Source organism: Canis lupus, chromosome 11, assembly GCF_048164855.1.
Source record: "Canis lupus baileyi chromosome 11, mCanLup2.hap1, whole genome shotgun sequence".
Lineage (NCBI taxonomy): Eukaryota > Metazoa > Chordata > Mammalia > Carnivora > Canidae > Canis > Canis lupus.
The window spans coordinates 57,992,265-58,013,874 of record NC_132848.1 but is presented as its reverse complement, the minus strand read 5'-3'; the positions used below and the strand labels follow the sequence as shown (position 1 = coordinate 58,013,874).

General features: G+C 36.1%; 1 protein-coding gene across 10 annotated transcripts in view; it reads right to left on the bottom strand.

The window, feature by feature from the left end:
* Positions 1-21,610, bottom strand: part of ACYP2 (acylphosphatase 2) — a 258,461-nt gene that overhangs the window by 56,257 nt on the left and 180,594 nt on the right. For 2 of the 10 annotated variants that reach the window (XM_072768360.1, XM_072768361.1), the window contains one exon: positions 4,977-5,096. The exons of the other annotated variants lie outside the window; for them this stretch is intronic. In XM_072768360.1, coding sequence (XP_072624461.1) covers positions 4,977-5,096 — 120 coding nt within the window. The remainder of the gene's footprint in view (positions 1-4,976; positions 5,097-21,610) is intronic. 10 annotated transcript variants of the gene reach the window in all.

The window sequence follows — 21,610 nt, the reverse complement described above, 5'->3', positions numbered from 1 at the left end:
CTTACTCTGTAGCATGAAGAAAGCCCCATGACACCTGCACACACAGTGGGTTGTGTTAGAGGAAAGGAACCCTGGGCTCAGGAAAAGTGAATCCTTTATAATGGGAATTAAGCACGTCTGCCCTTTGCTTTTGAAGGCACACATTATCTTTATTATACTGAACAGCAAGTAAACCTGCACTTTGCTCCATAGGGGACACAATGTCTACTTTTTCAAGGCTGTAAGCAAACCTGCCCTTTGCTCTGGAGGGAAACACTATTTCTGTCTTCCAAAGCTATTCATGGATATCCTTGGAGAGATACTCTGAACAAAGGCAGTTAGGGTTTCTGCTTCCAAGAGTTCAGAAACATCAGCGACCCATGATGATTATCTCCCAAATGTTCTAGGGGGTGGGTGGGTACCTATTGACTGGAAGGGACTATGAACCCGACTCTATAGGGCAGAGGATGTTCTGTGTCTTGACCTGGGTACTAGATACCTGGGTGTATTCAATTTGTGAAACTTCACTGAGTTGTACATCTGTGAAACACACTTTTCTATATGTAATTATCCTTTAATAAAATACACTTGAGAAGAACAAAAATAGAAGTCCAAAGAAAACTAAGGAAAATAAAACCATGAAACAAAACCCAACAACAACAAAAAACAAAACCTCATCATTTCTCGAACCTCTATGCTAGAAAATAACTGGCCAGTTCTAGAGTATGTTTCAGATCTTTCTGGGTAGGCAATGATTTCATATATGTGAATTCTAACGGAGTCATTTACTGTGTCACAATTCAAATGGCTAAAATCCATTTTCTAAGAATAAAAGTATTCAATTATCTAGGTACAGGCCATCAACTTTTAGTATTTTTACTGTAGCTGTTCATTTTGTCAACTGACCTTTATCAGAGTTTTTCAGCTATACACAGTTCATTAACCATGGCTTGTGAGATAGTTCATTTCTTTTTCCATCATGATAAATGTACTCTTTAATCCCCATCACCTATTTCATCCATTTCCCTTCTGGTAACCCATCAGTTTGTTCTCTATAGTCAAGAGTCTATTTCTTGGTTTGTATTTTTTCCCCTTTGTCCATTTGTTTTGTTTCTTAAATTCTACAGATGAGTGAAATCATATGGTATTTGTCTTTCTCTGACTGACTTATTTTGCTTAGGATTTTACTCTAACTCCATCCATATCATTGCAAATGGCAAGATTCATTCTTTTTTATGGCTGAATAATATTCTCTTATATATATATTATATATATATTCTTATTCTTATATATTAAATATATATAATATTCATACACACACACACACACACACACATACCGCATCTTGCTGCTTCCATAATTTGGCTATTGTCAATAATGCTGCAATAAACACAGGGGTGCATGTATCCCTTTGAATTAGAGTTTTTGGATTTTGGGGCTAAATACCCAGCAGTCCACTTAGTAGATTGCAGGGTAGTTCTGTTTTAATTTATTAAGGAACCTCCTTACTGTTTTCTACAGTGGTCACTAATGTCTGCATTCCCACCAACAGTGCAAGGGATTCCTTTTTCTCCACATCTTCACCAACCATTGTTGTTTCTTGGGGTTTTTTTTGTTTGTTTGTTTGTTTTGGGTTTTTTAAGCCATTCTGACAGATGTGAGCTAATACCACATTGTAGTTTTGATTTGCATTTCCCTGATGATCAGTGATATTGAGCATCTTTTCCTGGGTCTGTTGGCCATCTGGATATCTTCTTTGGGGAAATGTCTGTTCATGTCTTCTGCCCAGTTTTTAATCAGATTATTCATTTTTGGGGTGTTGAGTTTTATAAATTCTTTATGTATTTTGGATATTAACTCTTTATTGGATTTGTCATTTGCAAGTATCTTCTCCCATTCCATAGGCTGCCTTTTACTTTTATTGATGGTTTCCTTCACTGTGGAGAAGCTTTTTACTTTGATGTCATCCCAATAGTTTATTTTTGCTTTTATTTTCCTTACCTTGGGGGATATACCTAGAAAGATGTTGCTGCAGTCAACGTCAGAGGCATTACTGCCTATGCTCTCTTCAAGGATTTTTACGGCTTCAGGTCTCACATTTAGGTCTTTATTCCATTTTTAGTTCATTTTTGTGTATGGCATAAGAAAGTGGTCCAGTTTTCTTCTTTTGCATCTAGCTATCCAGTTTTCCCAACACCATTTGTTGAAGAGATGTCTTTTTCCCATTTACTGTTTCCTCCTTTGTCAAAGATTAATTGACCACAAAATTATGTGTTTATTTCTGGGTTTTCCATTCTGTGCCATTGATCTGTGTGTCTATTTTTATGCCAGTACCATTCTGTTTTAATTATTACTACTTTGTACTGTAACTTGAAATCTGTAATTGGGATACCTCCAGTTTTGTTTTTCTTTTTTAAGACTGCTTTGGCAATCTTATATATAATATATATATACTTTTTTCAGGGTCTTTTGTGGTTCCATACAAATTTTAGGATTATTTGTTCTAGTTCTGTGAAACTTCACTCAGTTGTACATCTGTGGAACACACTTTTCTATATGTGATTATCTGTCTTGTGAAAAGTGTTGTTGGCATTTTGGTAGGGGTTGTATTAAATCTGTTTATAGCTTTGGGTAGTAAAGGCATTTTAACACTATTCATTCTTCCAATCCATAAGCATGGAATGTCTTTCCATTTCTTTGTGTCATCTTCAATTTCTTTCATAATTGTTTTATAGTTTTCAGAGTACAGATCTTTCATCTCTTAGGTTAAATTTATCCCTAGATATTTTATTGATTTTGGTGCAATTTTAAATGGCATTGTTTTCTTAACTTTCTGCTGCTTCATTATTAGCATATAGGAATGCAACAGATTTCTGTACACTGATTTTGTATCCTGTGATTTTACTGAATTCGTCAGTTCTAGTAGTTTTTTTGACAGGGTCTTTGCGGTTTTCTATCTATGGTATCATGTGATCTGCAAATAGTTAAAGTTTTATTTCTTCCTTACCAGTTTGGATGCTATTTTTTTTTTTGGTCTATTGCTGTAGCTAGGATTTCTAGCACTATGTGGAATAAAAGCCATAAGAGTTGACATCCTTGTCTTTTTCTTGATCTTCGGAGAAAAGCTCTCAGGTAGTCCCCACTAAGCATGAGGTTCACTGTGAGTTTTGCATATAAGGACTTTATTATGTTGAGGTATATTCCCTCTAGAGCTACTTTGTTGAGGGATTTTATCATGAATGGATGTTGTACTTTGTCACATGCTTTTTCTACATCTATTGAAATGATCATATAGTTTTTATATTTTTTTATTGAAGAGATGGATCACATTGATTTGAGATACTGAGGCATACTTGCATCCTAGGAATAAGTCCCAATTGATCATGGTGAATGATTTTCTGAATGTATTGTTGTTTTCAGTTTGGTAGTATCTTGTTGAGCATTTTTGCATCCATGTTCATCAGAGATATTGGCCTATAGTTCTTTTTTTGGCATCTATCTGGTTTTGCTATCAGGGTGATACTAGTCTCATAGGATGAATTTAGAAATTTTCCTTCCTCTTGTACTTTTTGGAATAGTTTGAGAAGAATACATATTAACTCTTCTTTAAATATTTGGTAAAATTTGTCTGTTAAGCCATCAGATCCTGGACTTTCATTTGTTGGGAGTTTTTTGATTACTGATTCAATTTAATTACTGATAATCAGTCTGTTTAAATTTTCTATTTCTTCCTGATTCAGTATTTGGAAGATTATATGTTTCTAGGAATTTATCCATTTCTTTGAAGTTGTCCAATTTGTTGGCATATAATTTCTTCATAATATTCTCTTACAGTTGTTTGTATTTCTGGTGTTGGTTGTTATTTCTCCTCTTTTTTGCTTTTGTTTTTGTTTTTGTGTGTGTGATTGTTTTTTGGGGTCTTTTATTTGATGAGGTGATAGTTCGTTTCAAAGTTCAGCTCTGCCAGCCAAATTAATAATATCCATGTATAATTTAGTTCTATTGATCAGCAAGGATGATGCTATTCCAAGGATAGGCCCCATTATATACTTGCTCATTAAGATAGTCTTTATCAAAAGTTCCATAGCCTTTCTTTTCAGGCCTCCCTCTTTGAGGTATAAATATTTCACTTGATAATTAATAGTTAAAAACAATTTCAAGCCACAACTTTGGCACATGCCATAGAAGACTGTCATTAATAACAACACAATCTTCTGTTAAAAATGTAAAGAAAAGGGCAGCCCAGGTGGCTCAGCGGTTTAGTGTCACCTTCGGCCCAGGGCCTGATCCTGGAGACCCGGGATTGAGTCCCACGTCTGGCTCCCTTTATGGAGCCTGCTGCTCTCTCTGCCTGTATCTCTGCCCCCCCTCCCACCCCGTCTCTCATGAATAAATAAAAATAAAAATCTTTAAAAAATGTAAAGAAAAAATTGGTTTGTCTTAAGCAAAAATCTGTCCATTTCTGTATACTGTAAGTGTATTGGGGGATAATAAAAATAATTCAGTGTTGGAAATGTAGCAGGCTTCTTTTTTACATAAGGGATATAAAAACATTTAATAATGCACAAGATTAGCTTTTTGCCTTTGAAGCATAAGGTAGACTTACTTACGCTTTTTACAATTCTATCAATTCATATTACACATTATAATTTTAAATGGCATCCATTTGGATGGCTTGTCCTGTGTTTTCCAATGGCAAAATTTTCTCTTGGCTATTAGTAGCCAGAAGCATAGGACATATAGGTTGCTTTGATTCATGTAAAGGGGTCCAAAAATTCAAGTTTAGTCTCTCTTACCGATATATAGAGATGGGAAAGGTGGTAGGTGGGATTTTTAAACTTAGCATTAAATGAGAGTCCAGAACATTAAACTAATAGTGCACTTAGTTACAGGTGGGGGCACCTGGGTTTTAGGGGGTTCTTCTTTAAATTGAAGGCAAGTCACTTAATTCCAAAGATACAGTTTAATTCATCTTCAAAATCTGAAGGTTTACTTACCCCTTAAAAATAAGTTTTCCACAAAGTTCTATGCCTTTGCCTGGCTTGCTTTCTCTGTACTTTTTCTGGGTGACTTTAGCCACTGTCATAGTGTCTGCCATCACCTTTGACAAAAGGACCCTGAAATTGGAATTTCCAACCCTTACTCTTTTTTTTTTAGAGTTTTTTTTTTTTTTTAATTTTTTTTTTTTTTAATTTTTTACTTATTTATGATAGGCACACAGTGAGAGAGAGAGAGAGAGGCAGAGACACAGGCAGAGGGAGAAGCAGGCTCCATGCACCGGGAGCCCGACGTGGGATTCGATTCCGGGTCTCCAGGATCGCGCCCTGGGCCAAAGGCAGGCGCCAAACCGCTGCGCCACCCAGGGATCCCATCCTTACTCTTGATCAAGGTCTGACAAGTCCATTTACATAACATCTTCAGAATTGCTCTATTCCAAAAAAAAAAAAAAAAAGAATTGCTCTATTCCCCCTTGTGTTTGACTACACATTGTTATGTTTCACTACAACATCTCTTGCTATGTTACTGAAAATCTCCAGATTGTATCTCCTAAATCTGATCTTTCTTTTCCCAACATTCACCCTGTTGACAAAGTGATCAAGTCCCTTATACCCAGATATCCATATCAGCCCACCACTGCCTACAGAACAAATTCCCAACACCCTGCTACTGCACTCAATTACAATGAAAACCCTGCCCCAAAATCTTGCTGGAGCCCACTCACATGAGACTCTGTGCTATACCTCAAGCAGCCCAAACACTGTCCTGGCTTCTGTGCCTTTCCTTCATCTTCCATTTTCTTCCCAACCTTCTTACCTATGGAAATCCTGTCATTCTTTCTAAATTCAAATGCCATCTTTTCTAAATAACATCCCCAACCCCCTACCTCCTGTAGCATACACTTTGTAGGCATCTATTTCATACAAACTTATACTGTAGTTCTTTATATATGTTACTTGGTTGTAGGTCTTTGTTACTCCATGTTAAGGGCCAAGATAATGTTTTAGTTATCTTTTTCTTCTGTAAGGGATAAGACACAGTCCTATCCTCAAATAGCCTGGAGTCTAGCACAGAAGACAATTTACAGTGTGAGAAGTGCTAAAATAAGAGCAAGCACAGGGACGCCTGGAGGCTCAGCAGTTGAACATCTGCTTTTGGCTCAGGGCGTGATCCCAGCTCCTGGGATCGAGTCCCACATTAGGCTTCCCCCAGGGAGCCTGCTTCTCTCTCTGACTCTCTCTCTGTGTCTGTCATGGATAAATAAATAAAATCTTTCAAAAAAAAAAAAAAAAAGAGCAAGCACAGAATGATATGGGACCACATGAGAACAGTGTTTCCTCAAGCTGAGGCTTCAGGGTGTCAGGGGAGGCTTCTATTATTATAAGTGGCTTTCAAGTTCCTTTGTAGATACCATAACTTGACTGTAAGCTTTTTCGGAGCAGAGATTTATCTTTTCATCTCTGAATCCCTAGGAATACATATCTTATGTCTAGCACAACATAAAATAGACCCTCTAAGGTTACTTAATGAATGTGTAAATAAAAGATGCCCAAGACATTCATTTATAGTTCTAAATGTGTAGAGCAAATCATATTAGTCTTTTGTACTTTTTTATCCTACTTATCAGATGGTCAATAAATAATATAAATAATAATTGACTAATGAAAACCTCAAAAAAAAAGTTAAGAACCTATTTTTAGGCTTGAGGTTTTAGGTATTAACTGGCATAGTTACCCAAAAAAATTCCTAAGAAAAAAGAGCCGGAGCAGAAACTTCAGTCAAATCCTTATAAATACCTTAATTCCAAGTCTCAGAAAGGAATATATGTGGACAAATGAGCTGTTTTGAAATTACAGATCCAAAATGTGCCAAAACTGTGATACTTGCTCCTTAATCTCTAAATTCATCTCAGTTAAAAAGAAAAACAGGCTTTATTACAGCCCTTAACAATATATTAAATATATATTAAGTATATATATATATTTTTAAATTTTTTAAAAATTTATTTATTTATTTATTTATGATAGTCACACACAGAGAGAGAGAGAGAGAGAGGCAGAGACACAGGCAGAGGGAGAAGCAGGCTCCATGCACCGGGAGCCCGACGTGGGACTCGATCCCGGGTCTCCAGGATCGCGCCCCGGGCCAAAGGCAGGCACCAAACCGCTGCGCCACCTAGGGATAAATAAATATATTTATTAAATATAATTGATTTATGTATTAATATAATTTTAAAATTATATTAAATATATTTATAACATATTAATTAAAATTATGTTATTAAATATAATATATATTACATATATAAACTATAAATAAAGAGCCTTCAATAAGATATTAAGCAATATATTAAGCCCTAAACAATATAATAGTTCTCATTTATTAAGTCCCTACATCATGGCACCACTGTGCTAAGCACTTACGTGCATTATTCTTTTAATTCTCATACAACTCTACAAGGTATTCCTGTCCTCATTTTGCAAATGAGAAAAATGGGACTCCGTTGAGATACCTGTTTTTGGTCACTCAGATAAGGCAGTAGTAAAGCCAGAATTCAAACCCAAGTCTGGCTCCAGAGTCTCATAACTGTATATGGATAGAAATACTATCTTTTGTTTTATAGTAGAAAATTATCAAGATAGTCTGCCAATGGCTTAGATTTTTCCCATTTGTGCACAAAAATTCTTAGCATATAAAACACTTTACTAATTTTGATGATTAATGAAAGTTCTAACAACAAAGGTTAAGTGCAAAATCAGAAGCACAGTACTGATAATACATAATTGTTTGTTTTTCCTTTAACAATTATCAACATAGTATGACCTAATGTCTTTTGAAATCTGAATACCGCCCACAAGTGACTTTAAGATACAGTGGCATTCATGGCACATCTACTGTTGGTTCAAATCACTTTGCTGCAGGCACAGTCACAGCTGAAGCATATTTTTAGGTGTTCAGGTGGCTCCACCAAGCTTTCTGTCCCAAAGTAACCAGCAGGATTTGGAAGACAATTCACTTTGTCCAGGAAGACCAAATAACAGAGGTCTTTTTGGGTGGGGAAGGGATTATGTCACTGTCTAGAAATCTTTGATAAACTTGGCTCCTCAGCAATGGCAGGCTGGGGAAAGAATCCACAGCCAAGCAATACATGTGAGGTCCCAGAAATATGGAAAGAGAAGGGTAAAATGGAAAAATCTCAAGGAGAAAGTACAATGGAAGAGAAAAATAGTCATAAGAGAAATTTTCAATGTTAGTTGTGCATACCCAAAGGAATACTAGTGTGAGACCTAAGAGACAGTGATTTTTTAGTTCCAGCTTGTTTTCCAATCTAATTTTGGGACTTCTCGGGGGAAGTGTCATCTCCCTGTGGTTGGAATTTATTACTCATGATGAGAGGAAGGTGGAGTAGAAAGTCTTTATGTTTCCTTTTAGAGCTTTGAGCCCCTCATGCTAGGGAGGCTGCAGATACATATCCCTGGGACTTTACTACTACTTGGAAATATGATTGTCTTAATAAAGCAGAAATAAATGGGTATCTTCTTAACTTGATAGAATATACCTTGGCCCCAAAGTCACCACCGTGCTTACGGGGGCAACAGTAGGGATATTCCCACTCAAGTTAGGAACAAAGAAGGGCATTCACATTCACTTGTCACCACTATTATTTAACAGTACTGGATGTCAGACAATACAATTAATAAGAAAAAATAAGTAGAGGTGCAGAAATGTAGAAAAGGAAATAAAAATATCAGCATTTGTTATTGTTGTGGGAAACCTGAGATATTCAACTGTAAAGTACTATAAACAAGAAAAATTAATAAGGTAACATGACAGAATTACTAAAGGGATAACAGTAAATTTCAGATGAACAAAAAGCAAATTAGAAGACGAAATGGAAGAAGACTACATTTACAGCAACAGTACAGGATGAAATGAAGTATCCAAAAACAAGACTTAGAAATATGTAAGATTTATAAATACAATTTTAAAGCATTCCTGAAGGCCACAAAGATACGTAGAAAAGGAATGGCATAAGTTCTTAGATAAGAAGTCTCAAACTCAAAGTGATTAGTTCTTCCTAAGCAAATTTTAAAAGTTATCATAATTACAATAAACAAGGCCAAAAACTCCTGAGGAAGGGTGAGAGAGAGACAAATTCTAAAGTATGTTAAAAAAACAACAATTCAAGGACACTCCAAAAAAGAGTAGAAATGAAGGTGTGCCTGGCTGGTTCAGTCAGTAGAGCATGTGACTCGATCTGGGGGTTGTGAATTCAAGTCCCACATTGGGGGTAGAGGTTACTTTTTAAAAAATAGTAGAAATGAGGGGATGTACTCCTAATACTTTTTACAAATTAACATAAAGCTGCAATAATTAAAAGTCTTGAGACAATAATAGACAGATGAATCAATGAAATGCAAAAACAAATCTAGAAATAGACCATACTGCATATAGAATTTGGTGTAGGATAAACATAGTAGCTAAACTCATCGGGGAAAAGATAGACAACTCAAAAAACTGTCTTTAAAAACTGGAGAGATGTTTTTAATAAAATTAATTTGAATTTATGCCTCATGATATATACTGGGTAAATTTGAAAGAAGATTTAAATTTTTAAAAATGAAATCATAAAAAAAAAAACTAGAACACAAGAGGGAATTGATTAACTTGGAGTGGGGAGGCCTTTCCATTATTTAAAATCTGGAGATATTAAGGAAAAGACTGATACATACATAAAGGATAATAGTGATAAATATAGTTCATGAAAAAAATTTAAAATCTACATGGTCAACATCCATGTGTGGTAAAAACCCTTAACCAATTAGGCACAAAAGAACATATTGCAAAATAATAGAGGCTATATGTAACAAGCCCACAGCTAACACCATACTCAATGATGAAAGGGATGAAAGCTTTTATTCTAAAATCAGAAACAAGACAAAGGTATGGACTCTCACAACTCCCATTCAGCACAGTACTAGAAGTCCTAACGAGAGCATCCAGGGCAGGGGCGGGGCGGGGGGGTGGGGGCGGAGCGCGGGGAGTGGGGAAGAAGAGAAGAAAAAGAAATAAAAGGTATCAGAATTGGGAGAGAAGAAGTAAAAATATCTCTATTTGCAGATGGCATGATTTTATTTTAGAAAATCCTAAAGACTCAACTAAAAAACTTAGATCTCATCAATGAATTCAGTAAAGTTGCAGGATACAAAATTAACCAACAAAAATCAGTAGCATTTCTCTATACTAACCACAAAATTTCTGAAAAAAGAAATTAATCCATTTACAACAGCATCAAAAACAATAAAATGCTTAGGAACAAATTTAAGGAGGTGAAAGATCTCAATGCTGAAAATTATAAGACACTGATGAAAGAAAACATGAATAAATGGAAAGGTATCTTGTGTTCATGGACTGGAAGAAAATTGTTATAACATCAATGCTACAAGAGCAATCTAAAGATTCAATGCAATCTCTACCATGAGTCGAATGGCAGTTTTTAAAGAGCTAAAAAACAATAAAAAACTCAAGATTTGTATGGAACCACAAAAGACCCCCAAATAGCCAAACCTGAGAAAGAAAAAGCAGGAAGCATCACACTCCTGATTTCAAGCTATATTATAAAGCTACAGTCATTAAGATAGTATGCTACTGGCATAAAAACAAACCCAAGCATATTCTCTCAACTAATATTTGGCAAGGAAGCCAAAAATACTCAATGGAGAAAAGACAGTCTCTTCAATAAATGGTGTTGGGATCACTGGATATTCACATGTAAAAGAATAAAACTGGACCCATATCTTATACAACTCACAAAAAAATTAACTCAAAATGGATTAAAGACTTAAGTGTAAGACTGGAAATGATAAAACTCCCAAAAGAAAATAGAGACAAAGCTCCTTAGCATAGGTCTTGTTGATGATTTTTTAGACATGATACCTAAAGCATAAGCAACAATAACAACAACAAAATAAAAGTGGAACGACATCAAGCCAAAAAGCTTCTACACAGCAAAAGAAACCATCGACAAAGTGAAAAGACAATCTATGGCATGGGAAAAAATATTTGCAAGCCATGTATGTGATAAGGGGTTAATGTCCAAAACATAAAGAAATCCTACAACTCAATAGCAAAAAGGACTATTAAAAAATGGGTTAAGGACCTAAATAGACATTTCTCCAAATCCAAAGAAGATAAACAGGTACATGAGATGATGCATCACCAGTCATTAGGGATAGCAAATTAAAACCATGATGAGGTATCACTTCATGCCTGTTGGAATGGCCATCATGGAAAAGATAAAGAGATAAGAGCTAACATGAATGCTGGTGGGGATCTGGAAAAAGGGCCATCCTCGAGCACTGTCGGTGGGACTGCAGATTGGTTCAGCCACTATGGGAAACAATACGGAGGATGCTCTAAAAGTTAAAGATACGAGTACCATATGCTCCGGCAATTCCTCTTTGTTTTTTGTTTGTTTGTTTGTTTGTTTGTTTGTTTTTGTTTTGTTTTTTATTTTTTAGTTTATTTTTAAATAAATTTATTTTTTATTGGTGTTCAATTTGCCAACATACAGAATAACACCCAGTGCTCATCCCGTCAAGTGCCCCCCTCAGTGCCCGTCACCCATTCACCCCCACCCCCCGCCCTCCTCCCCTTCCACCACCCTTAGTTCGTTTCCCAGAGTTAGGAGTCTTTATGTTCTGTCTCCCTTTCTGATATTTCCCACACATTTCTTTTCCCTTCCCTTATATTCCCTTTCACTATTATTTATATTCCCCAAATGAATGAGAACATATAATGTTTGTCCTTCTCTGATTGACTTATTTCACTCAGCATCATACCCTCCAGTTCCATCCATGTCAAAGCAAATGGTGGGTATTTGTCATTTCTAATGGCTGAGTAATATTCCATTGTATACATAGACCACATCTTCTTTATCCATTCGATGGACACCGAGGCAATTCCCCTTTGATGAATAAATTCAAAGGTAACAATAACACTTGAGAATATGTCTGTACCCCCATGATCCTATCAGTATTACTTACAATAGCCAAGACATAGAAACAACCCAAGTGACCACTGATGGATGAATAAAGAGGTTGTGTTATACAGATACAGCAGAATATTATTCAGCCATAAAAAAAAACATGAGGACAGCCTACCATTTGTGACATCGATGGACCTTGAAGCCTTATACTAAGTGAAATAAGAGAAAGCCAAAATCTGTATGATCTCACATTAATGTGAAATCTAAAAAGCAAAATAAAAAAATCCCAAACCCACATAAAAAGAGATGAGACTTGTGGTTACTAGAGATAGGGGTTGATTGGAGGAAACTGGTCAGAAGTACAAATTTCCAGTTTTAAGATAAGTACCAGAGATGTAACACACGGCATGATGACTACAGCTAACACAGCCATGTGATATATAAGAAAGCTGTGAAGAGAGCAAATCCTGAAAGTTCTCACCTCAAGGAGAAAAATTTTCCCCTTTATTCTTTTTTTCATGCTTTCATTTTTATCATATCTCTAGGAAAGAATGGAGCTGAGCTGACTACCATGGTAGTCACTCCACAGTGTATGTATGCAAACCATCATGCTGTACGCCTTAAACTTACAGTGATGTATGTTAATTTTTTCTCAGTAAAACTGGGGAGAAAGACTTTAAAAATCTACATGATAAAAAAATCCACAAGCAAGTCAAAAGAAAAATTACCAACTGGGAATGCATAATTTTGTATCACCAAATTTCTAGAATGGTGTGAAAGGTTTACACTGAAAGGCTGCAAATCACTGATCCAGGGATTTGCCAAAAAAAGGATGCTAACTTCAGTTTATGTATTTATTTCACCTAAGGTGCCAAATAAATTTTTCTTCTGTCAAACATAATTCTATTTTTCATTTTAATGGGAGAAACCAATAGCCACAACACGACCAGGGTAAAATGAGTAATACAAGCCTGCACCTGTCTCGCAGGACATCAGTGATGGGCAAGGTCATTTTGGGTTTACTAAACTCAGGAAAGATATTCCATTTAACAAGCCCGGTCATTCCCATCTTGTTTGATGCTATGTTTTAACTGCTGCAGACTGCAGTGACTGCACCGTGAAAGTCACTTCTGTAGTGGTGTGCATGAGTTTGCACAGATTTACTCGAATGTTATGAACACAGTCAAGTTGTTACTTTCACCAAGTATGCAATGTACTCATGGCCTCTACACTTTTATTAGGCCTATTATAAATACACAGCCAATTTTCCCATATACTATTATTTCATCTTAGCATCTTAGCATTAGAGGAGAAAATCTGGTACTACTGAAATATGGTTTCTCTCCTGGACAAGAACTTGATTTGATCATTCAAGGGAAGAATATGATTACCTCTGGGTCTCTAGACATAATCTCTATCTTATAGAGGGGAAAAAAATAAAACCACCAAACTTTTTTGCAGACTCTTCCAGTGTTTGACTTCAGATAGAAACAACCCAACAACATTACAGGTTTCAATTAAAGAGGTTTGAGGGAATGTCCAGAGTTAACACACCTAGAATCTTTTCAGTGAGTTTTTTTTTTTAATTCAGCCTACTTCCTGAGCACCTGAGTACATACTTGAAAAATGTTCTGTTAGTAGAAGGATTTCTTTTTTAAGTTCAGTATCACAGAAAGCAGCTGGATATTTCAAAACAGTCCAAGAACATACTGTGTCATAAGAATGCTATTTCCATGGAAATTTGGATAAGGTCAACCGGCATATATTATAAATAGTTTCCCACGCTATGCCTAAATTAGAAATCAATTCAACTTATAATAATTGAATTAATTAACAAATATTTTTCATGACTTGCCATTCATAGGCATTTGGGGAGGGGCTGAGGGTGCTCCATTTTAGTACTCCTTGCTCTAAGGGTGAAAAGAATACATTCTTTGGACCATGTCAATGGCCCTTGCTCTCCAGCTAGCCAAAGAAGAGAAAAGAATACAAATCAAGATAAACAGATTAAAAATGAAGATTTTACCAAGAAAGAATGAGACAAAACTCTTAGCTTCAATGAGAACACAGATTCATCCCTCCGCCTAAACATCTTTCTAGAATTACTAAAATAAAGTCAAGGGCCAGGTCTAAGTTACATGTCAAAGGTGAAAGCCTAAGCCACTGAGGCAGAAAAACATAGTCAAGGTGAGGCTGTGAGGGAACAGGAGCCCTAGACCCAGCCCCTAGGTTTTCTGTCCCAAACATCATGTTGTTCCTCACCCCATCCGCAGGGAAGCCACACATGGCTATAGCACCCTTCGTGATACAAGTCTGAACCTGGGAATTTTAACCTGCCATGGGTACGAGGAGGCAGGGGATGCTGCAATGGCAAAGTTCTGACCACCCATGAAAACAGGAAAGCTAGAAGGTGGTGAAGAAGAAAGTTCTAGATGTCTTTGGGTATGGTACAAGAGCTCTGATTATAGACATTTCCAAGTTATTAGAGAAAGAAACATCTCCAGAATAGAGAAGAAGAGAGTTTTCTGGGCCACAATAGTTTGATGTATTACTTTATAGAAAAGGCTTTTTTTTTTTTTTTTGGTGCTTTGCCTGCCAAAAAGGGTTCAGTACACATGCAGACGGATTCCTGAATGAGGTGTGTTTTCTATTCTAAATTAATACATTCATCATTCTCTTCTTAGTTATGAGATTGTGACTTCATTCTTCACCTCAAATTTAGTTTCTAAAATTTAGGTCACAGTGATGCTCCCTAGTCCCAGCCCAGCCACGTCTGTGGGCAGTCTCAATCCCACCCATCTGCATTAAAGTAACCCCAGAGACCTCTCTACCGTCCACTTGGTCACATAGGCAAGCACACACCTTGAACTTCATTCTGAGAAGAAATTCCCACCACTAACCAGAGAACTCTCAGCCTCTAACCACTAGAGTCACACTTCCTTCTAGAAAAACTCTTAATTTTAAATTGCTGAGTATATGTATAATTTTTTTACAAATATTTTTTATTAAGGGATTGTTTTTAGAGTACTTTTCACAAGAGAAAAATCCTAAAAATATAGGAATGAATAAATTCATATGTAAACGTATGACATTTAGAAATATTTACCAGTCTCTTCTTCCCTCTTCCACCATGAAAACAGTGTATTTGGCCTTTCAGTGAGCTGTGACTAAGCCCCTCTATTTAGAGTTTCTCTGCCATACCACCCTCTTAGGTCACCATGGGTGGTAAACTAAAAATTACATTAAATTTTAGTGCAGCTGCAATAATGCTGTGCCCCCTATAACCTTGGTGGCTTAGACAACCCCCTGGTGTTTCTTAGTCATTATGAGATCAGTGTTTCTAACAGGGACATATGGCATAGTCCTCATCCTCCTCTAGTTCCTATCAGATGCTAACAATCCTATTTCAAGGATGAGGAATGGGAGGAGCTGTGGGATGGTGGATGCTTTCCCTCTTAACCTTTGTAGGAAGTGCTTATTTATATCATTAACTCCATTCTAGACTAGAAAAATACATGGGCTGTCCAGAGAGGCTCTGAGTCGATGCCTTTATCAGTTCCATATCTGGTTTTAAGCTGGCTAAAAGAACAAGACAGAGACCATTCTTGCTGTCTTTATATCAGGGAAATGTTATAGTGTGGCATCTTTCTCTCAGGCAGGATCCCTCTGAGACATTCTTGAAAAAGCAGCACAGTCCATGAACATCAGGAAGGCCTGCTGACCTCAGGCAACCTGGCAAAATACAGTGGGCAGCAGTGAGACCAAAAAAAAAAAAAAAAAAAAAAAAAGCCTTACTATTAGGGGAGTCCAATCTCTCTAGACAACTAGTTTTGACCTGCACTATAGATTCTTTCTGAGTAGCTATCATGACAAACATCATATGTAAGTCTAGGCATTATAGGTAGACTTATGGTTTATTTGGGGAAGAAATTTATGAAGACACTTATAAATCAGAGTTAGTTATTTTGCCCATAAAAATGATCTATTCATATGACTCCCTAAATAGCTACAAAATAAACAAATGAAATAGACAATACCCAAGTGATAATCAATTTAGCCTTTGTTACTCATAAGCATTCACACAGTATTTTGCAAAAATATATCAATAAATTTTTCTGTGCAATCACAATAATTTCACACTATGAAAAACACTCAAGTAGTCTTGAATGTACATATTCATTATTTCGCTGGAAAATAATGAATCATATTTGGTGGGTGCTGTAAACTGAACTGTATACCCCCCAAATTTATATGTTGAAGCCCTAACTCCAATGTGATAGTATTTGGGGATGGGGAATTTAGGAGATAATTAGGTTTAGATGAGGTAATGAGTGTGAGGCTCAACTGATGGGATTAGTTCCCTTAACTGAAAAATACACCAATATACACACTCTCTGACACATGAGGACACAGCAAGAATTCAGCCATTGACAAGCCAGGAAGATGGTCCTCACTGGAACCTGACCATGTTGGTACCCAGATCTCAAATTTCTAGCCTCCAGAACTATGACAATATAAATCTCTGTTGGTTAAGCCACCTATTCTATGGTATTCTATTATGGCAGTCCAAGCTAATACAGGTTTAATTATTTTTAATTAAAATATTTTTAAAACTAAAGCATATGGGGCACATGTTTAAACTAAATGATGAGATGCCAATTAATTTAAATTAATGAAAGCAATGTTTTCAAACATTGACATTTCATTTTGCTATTTTTAGGTAACAATGATAGAAATACAATTGATACTATCTTTATTTACAAAAAAATAAAGCATAGATATAATGAAATTTAAATGCCTTGCTTTAGTTTTCTTCATCTGCTTTCCTCCCCTTCTGCAGAGAACTTTATCTTCCTATATGTATTATCTATTAATCATTCATGCATTCATTCATCCCACAAGCATTTATTGAGCACCTAGCTCTGCTCCAGGAAGAGTTCCAGGGATTGGGATAGAGCCATGAGCAAAAGAGTCTCTTTTTCATGGAGTTTATATTCTAATGGAGGGAGACAGAGAATAAGCAAACAAATATTAAAAACAAAATGTGTCCTATTGTAATAAGCACTGTAAAGAAACAAAACCAGGTAAAGGGTAAGAGTGCCATGTAGGGGAGGAAGAATCAGAGTAATCATTTTGAAAAAGTGATCAGGGTTAGCAGCTGATAAGTCCACATTTGAACAGGGGCCTGAATCATGGAAGGAGTCTTGAGCATATAGGGAAAGCAGTGTTCCAGGCTAAGGAAGTGGTATTTTCAAAAGTCGCAAGGCAGGAGGATGCTTGGCTTGTTAGAGAAACAGCAAGGTGATTAGAAATAATTATGGAAATAAGACAGAGTGTGCTGGGGATGGGGTTAAACAGGTTCCCAGGGATCCATGCATGTATGCCCAGAAAGTTAGATAGATAATAAGAAAGTCCCTGAGGGCGGGGAGGGGGGGGGGAGGGGAGGGAGGGGAGGCGGAGAAAGAATAGGAAAGAAGCAATATTTGAGAAGATAATGGCTAAGATTTCCCCCAAAGTAGACAAAAAAAAAAGTCATAAAGTAGCTCTCTGAACATAAAGATAAAAAGAAAAACACACATGACACATTAAAACTGCTAAAAGTTAGAGAGAGAATATTAAAAGAAAACTGAAAGAAAAAAGATGAACTTCAAAGAAGCAAATATTGACTGATACTTGATTTCTCAAAAGAATCAAGGAAACACAGAAGAGAATGGGACCTTCAAAGTGCTAACAGAATAGTGAAGTTAATCCTCAATAATGCAGTGAAAAACAGACATTTTTCAGGGAAGAAATATGGAGAATTGTTCACAACAGGCTACTTTTTTTTTTAAAGCTCTAAACCCAATGTGTGGCTCAAACTTATGACCCTCAGATCAACAGTTGCATGCTCTACGGGTGCCTGGGTGGCCCAGTCAGTTAAGAATATGACTCTTGGTTTTGGCTCAGGTCGTGGTCATGAAATCAAACTGCGTGTAGGGCTCCACATTCAGCACATAGTCTGCTTAAGTTTTTCTCCCCTTTTCCTTCTGACCCCTCCCCCTAGCTCCTGTGCTGTTGCTCTCTAAAATAAATAAATAAATCCTAAAAAAAAAAATAAAAAAAAAAAAAAGAGTTGCACGCTCTACCAACTGAACCAGCCAGGTACCCCAACACCACCAACAGGCTACTTTAAAGAAAGTACTAAAGGGTGTACTTAGCTCACAGATGGGAGCTCAAAGGTGCTGGAAGGAATCTAAAACCAATATGAAGGACAAACCTGTGAATAAATTCAAATGAATTTTAACTGAAGATAGCAATAATCATAATGTATTAGGGAATTTTAATTACATATAAAATGAAAATATTAAAATAAGGGACTAAGTCAAAAGCCATTACTAGAAATACATATACTTCAAAATTATAAAGGTTTTTCAGTAAAAGATAATTATTCTATATTTGTATGCACCTAATAACATCCCAAAAATTATATATTAAACAAATATTGACAAAACAGAGAACGAAAAAAACAGAGCAGTTTGAAGATACCTCTTTCACGTACATCAGACAAAATAGTGTATACAAATATATAAGATTTTAACAAAATTTACTTATTTGACCTAATAATCACACATACAACACAGGCCCTCAAAACCATAGAATATACATTGCTTTCAAATATCCACAGATCATTATAAAAATCAGTCATATATGAAAGGAAACTGCTACAAATACTAACAAATTGAAATCACAAAAGCAAATTTTTTGAACACTAAGAAGTTAAACTAGAAATCGCTGACAAAAATATACTTAGAAAATTTATAATGTTTGTAAATTAAGAAATATAATTCCTAATAACTCATAGGTCAAAGAAGAAATCATAATGGAAATCAGAACATACTTTTAAGTCCATGTTCATGAACATTTATTAGATGCATTCCAAGTATTTTGAAAGAAAAATTTATGTTCCCAAATACATATATTAGAAAAAGGAAAGCTGAAAGGCATTAAGCTAGACACCCATAAAAAGAATTTATAGAAGGAACTTAAAGAAAATAAAAGGACAAAAAAAGAAGGTAAAAACAGCAACAAGTAAAAAACAACACACACACACACACACAGAGAAGATCAGCAAAAATAAAAACTGGTTTTTTGAAATGACAGAGAAGCTTATAAACCAGCCCCCCTCCTACTATCAAGGAGAATAATGAATAGAAACACAGAGTGAGCTTAAATAACCAATATCAGAAATAAAAGTGGGGATATCAGTATAGAGCCTACAGATATTAAAAGATAAAATATTATGAACAACCAATAAAGTGAGCATTTGTAAAAAAAAAATCAACCTTTGTACCTATATTATGCACACTTTATGTATATTTCATAAAAGTCAAGAAAACATGCATCTTATAAAAACTGACAGCAAGAAAAGAAACAAAGTGTGAACAGTTCTGTATCTATTTTATTCTGTTCATTTTTCCATGTATTTTAAAAATTTATTATTTTAAGTCCAGTTATTAACATATAGTGTTATATTAGTTACAGGTACTCAATATAGTGCTTCAACACTTCCATAAATCACCCAGTGCTTATCACAACTGCCCTCCTTAATCTCCATTGCCTATTTCACCCATCCCCCTACCTCCTCCCCTCTGATAACCATCAGTTCTCTGTTACTAAGAGTTTGTGTGCCTCTTGATTAGTCTTTTTCCCTTTGCACATTTGTTTTGCTTCTTAAATTCCCACATGAGTGAAATATGGTATTTGTCTTTCTGTGATTAACTTATTTCACTTAGCATTATAATCTCTAGTTTCATCCATATCATTATCAACTGTATCTGTTTTGACAATAAATCAGTAATTTAAAACTCTTCCACAAAGAAAACTCTAGGTCCAGTTGTTTTCCCTGGTTGGTTCAAGCTAAATATTTAAGGAAAAAATAATATTTCTTTTATACAAGTTCCTCTAGCCAACAGAATAGAAAATACCCTCTGGCTCATTTTATGAGGCCAGCATAACTTTAATGCCAAAGTACAACAAGGGCATTAGTAGAAAGAAAAATTAGAGTCCAATTGCAGTTATAAACATAGGATTTTTGCATCCAAGCAGAACATGAAATTACACGAATACAGAAATACATCAGACAGACAGCTAATACATAATGATTCAATTGGGTTTCAGAAATGGTAGGTTAGTTTAACATTCAAAAATTCAATGAGAAAAAAAAATTCGATGAGTGATGCAGCTCATTTATAGTGACAGCAGATGGTCATCTACGGTGATAACAATAGATCAGTGGTTGTCTGGGACCGCATGTGCAGGGGCGGATGTGAAGGAAAGGAATGGAGATCGATTATGAGGGTCATGAGGGTACTTTTGTTTGGAGAGGGGTGATAAATATGTTCATTATTTGATTTCAGTGATAGTTTCACAGGCAGATACATATGTGAAGAATGGTCCCACTATATAAAGAAATAGTTTATTTTTTGCAGTTGTTAAAGTTGTTTTTAAAAAGGAAAAGGAGTTATGGTATAGACATACAATAGAATATTACTCAGCCACAAAAAAGAATGAAATCTTGCCATTTGCAGTGACATGAATGGGGCTACAGAATATAAGGCTAAGCGAAATAAGTCAGAGAAAGATAAATACCATATGATTTCACTCATATATGGAATTTAAGAAATGAAACAGATGAACATAGAGGGGAAAGAAAGAGAGGCAAACAGTAAGACAGACTCCTAACTAGAGGGAAAAACAGAGGGCTGCTGGAGGGAAGGTGGGCAGGGGGATGGATTAAATGGGTGATGGGTATTAAGGAGGGCACTTGTGATGAGTACTAGGTATTGTTAAAAATTTGGGGGGATGCCTGGGTGGCTCAGTGGTTGAGTGTCTGCCTTTGGCTCAGGGAGAGATCCTGGAGTCCCAGATCATGTCCCACATCAGGCTCCCTGCTTGGAGCCTGCTTCTCCCTCTGCCTATGTCTCTGCCTCTTTCTGTCTCTCATGAAAAAAAAAAAATGTTAAAAACAATTTTTTTAAATAAAAATGAGTTGGCCAATTTAGAAAAAAAGTTGATCAGTAATGTATCACATTAATAAAGAATCCACATGATCATCTCATCAGAAATGAAGAAACATTTGATAAAAGTCAACTTGCATTCATGATTTTAAAAAACAACTTTTAGCTAACAGTGAAAGTCTAGAAAAAAGAAAACCCTCCTATAGTACTACATCATAGCTCAAATTAAAGTGTGGAAAGCTCTCCATGTGAGACTGAGAACAGACAAAGATGCCTTCCCAGTACCACTTCACCCCTTGCTCCATTATCCCCCTCCTTGATTTGGGTGACACAGACCACAGTCGCAGGTATAGGTAGGTCTGAGCTAAGCAGCTGAACAGATTCTTCTTGTTCAGTGATTAATCCAGGAAAGGACAGGGATAAGTTAGTCAATGCGCTCCAACCCCCTGCTCCCAGGGACTGTGTCAAAGACAACACAAGATCTAAACTGGTTCAAAGGAAGACAAGAGTTTCTGTCTGAGGGAACAGAAGCTCTCATTCCAGTGGAGAGTGTGTAGTATAAAGATGTCCTGTCAGGAGCTGCTGCAACAATTTCAAATATAATAAAGGGAGCCATTGGAGGCGGAGAGAGTGAAAGGAATCACAGAGA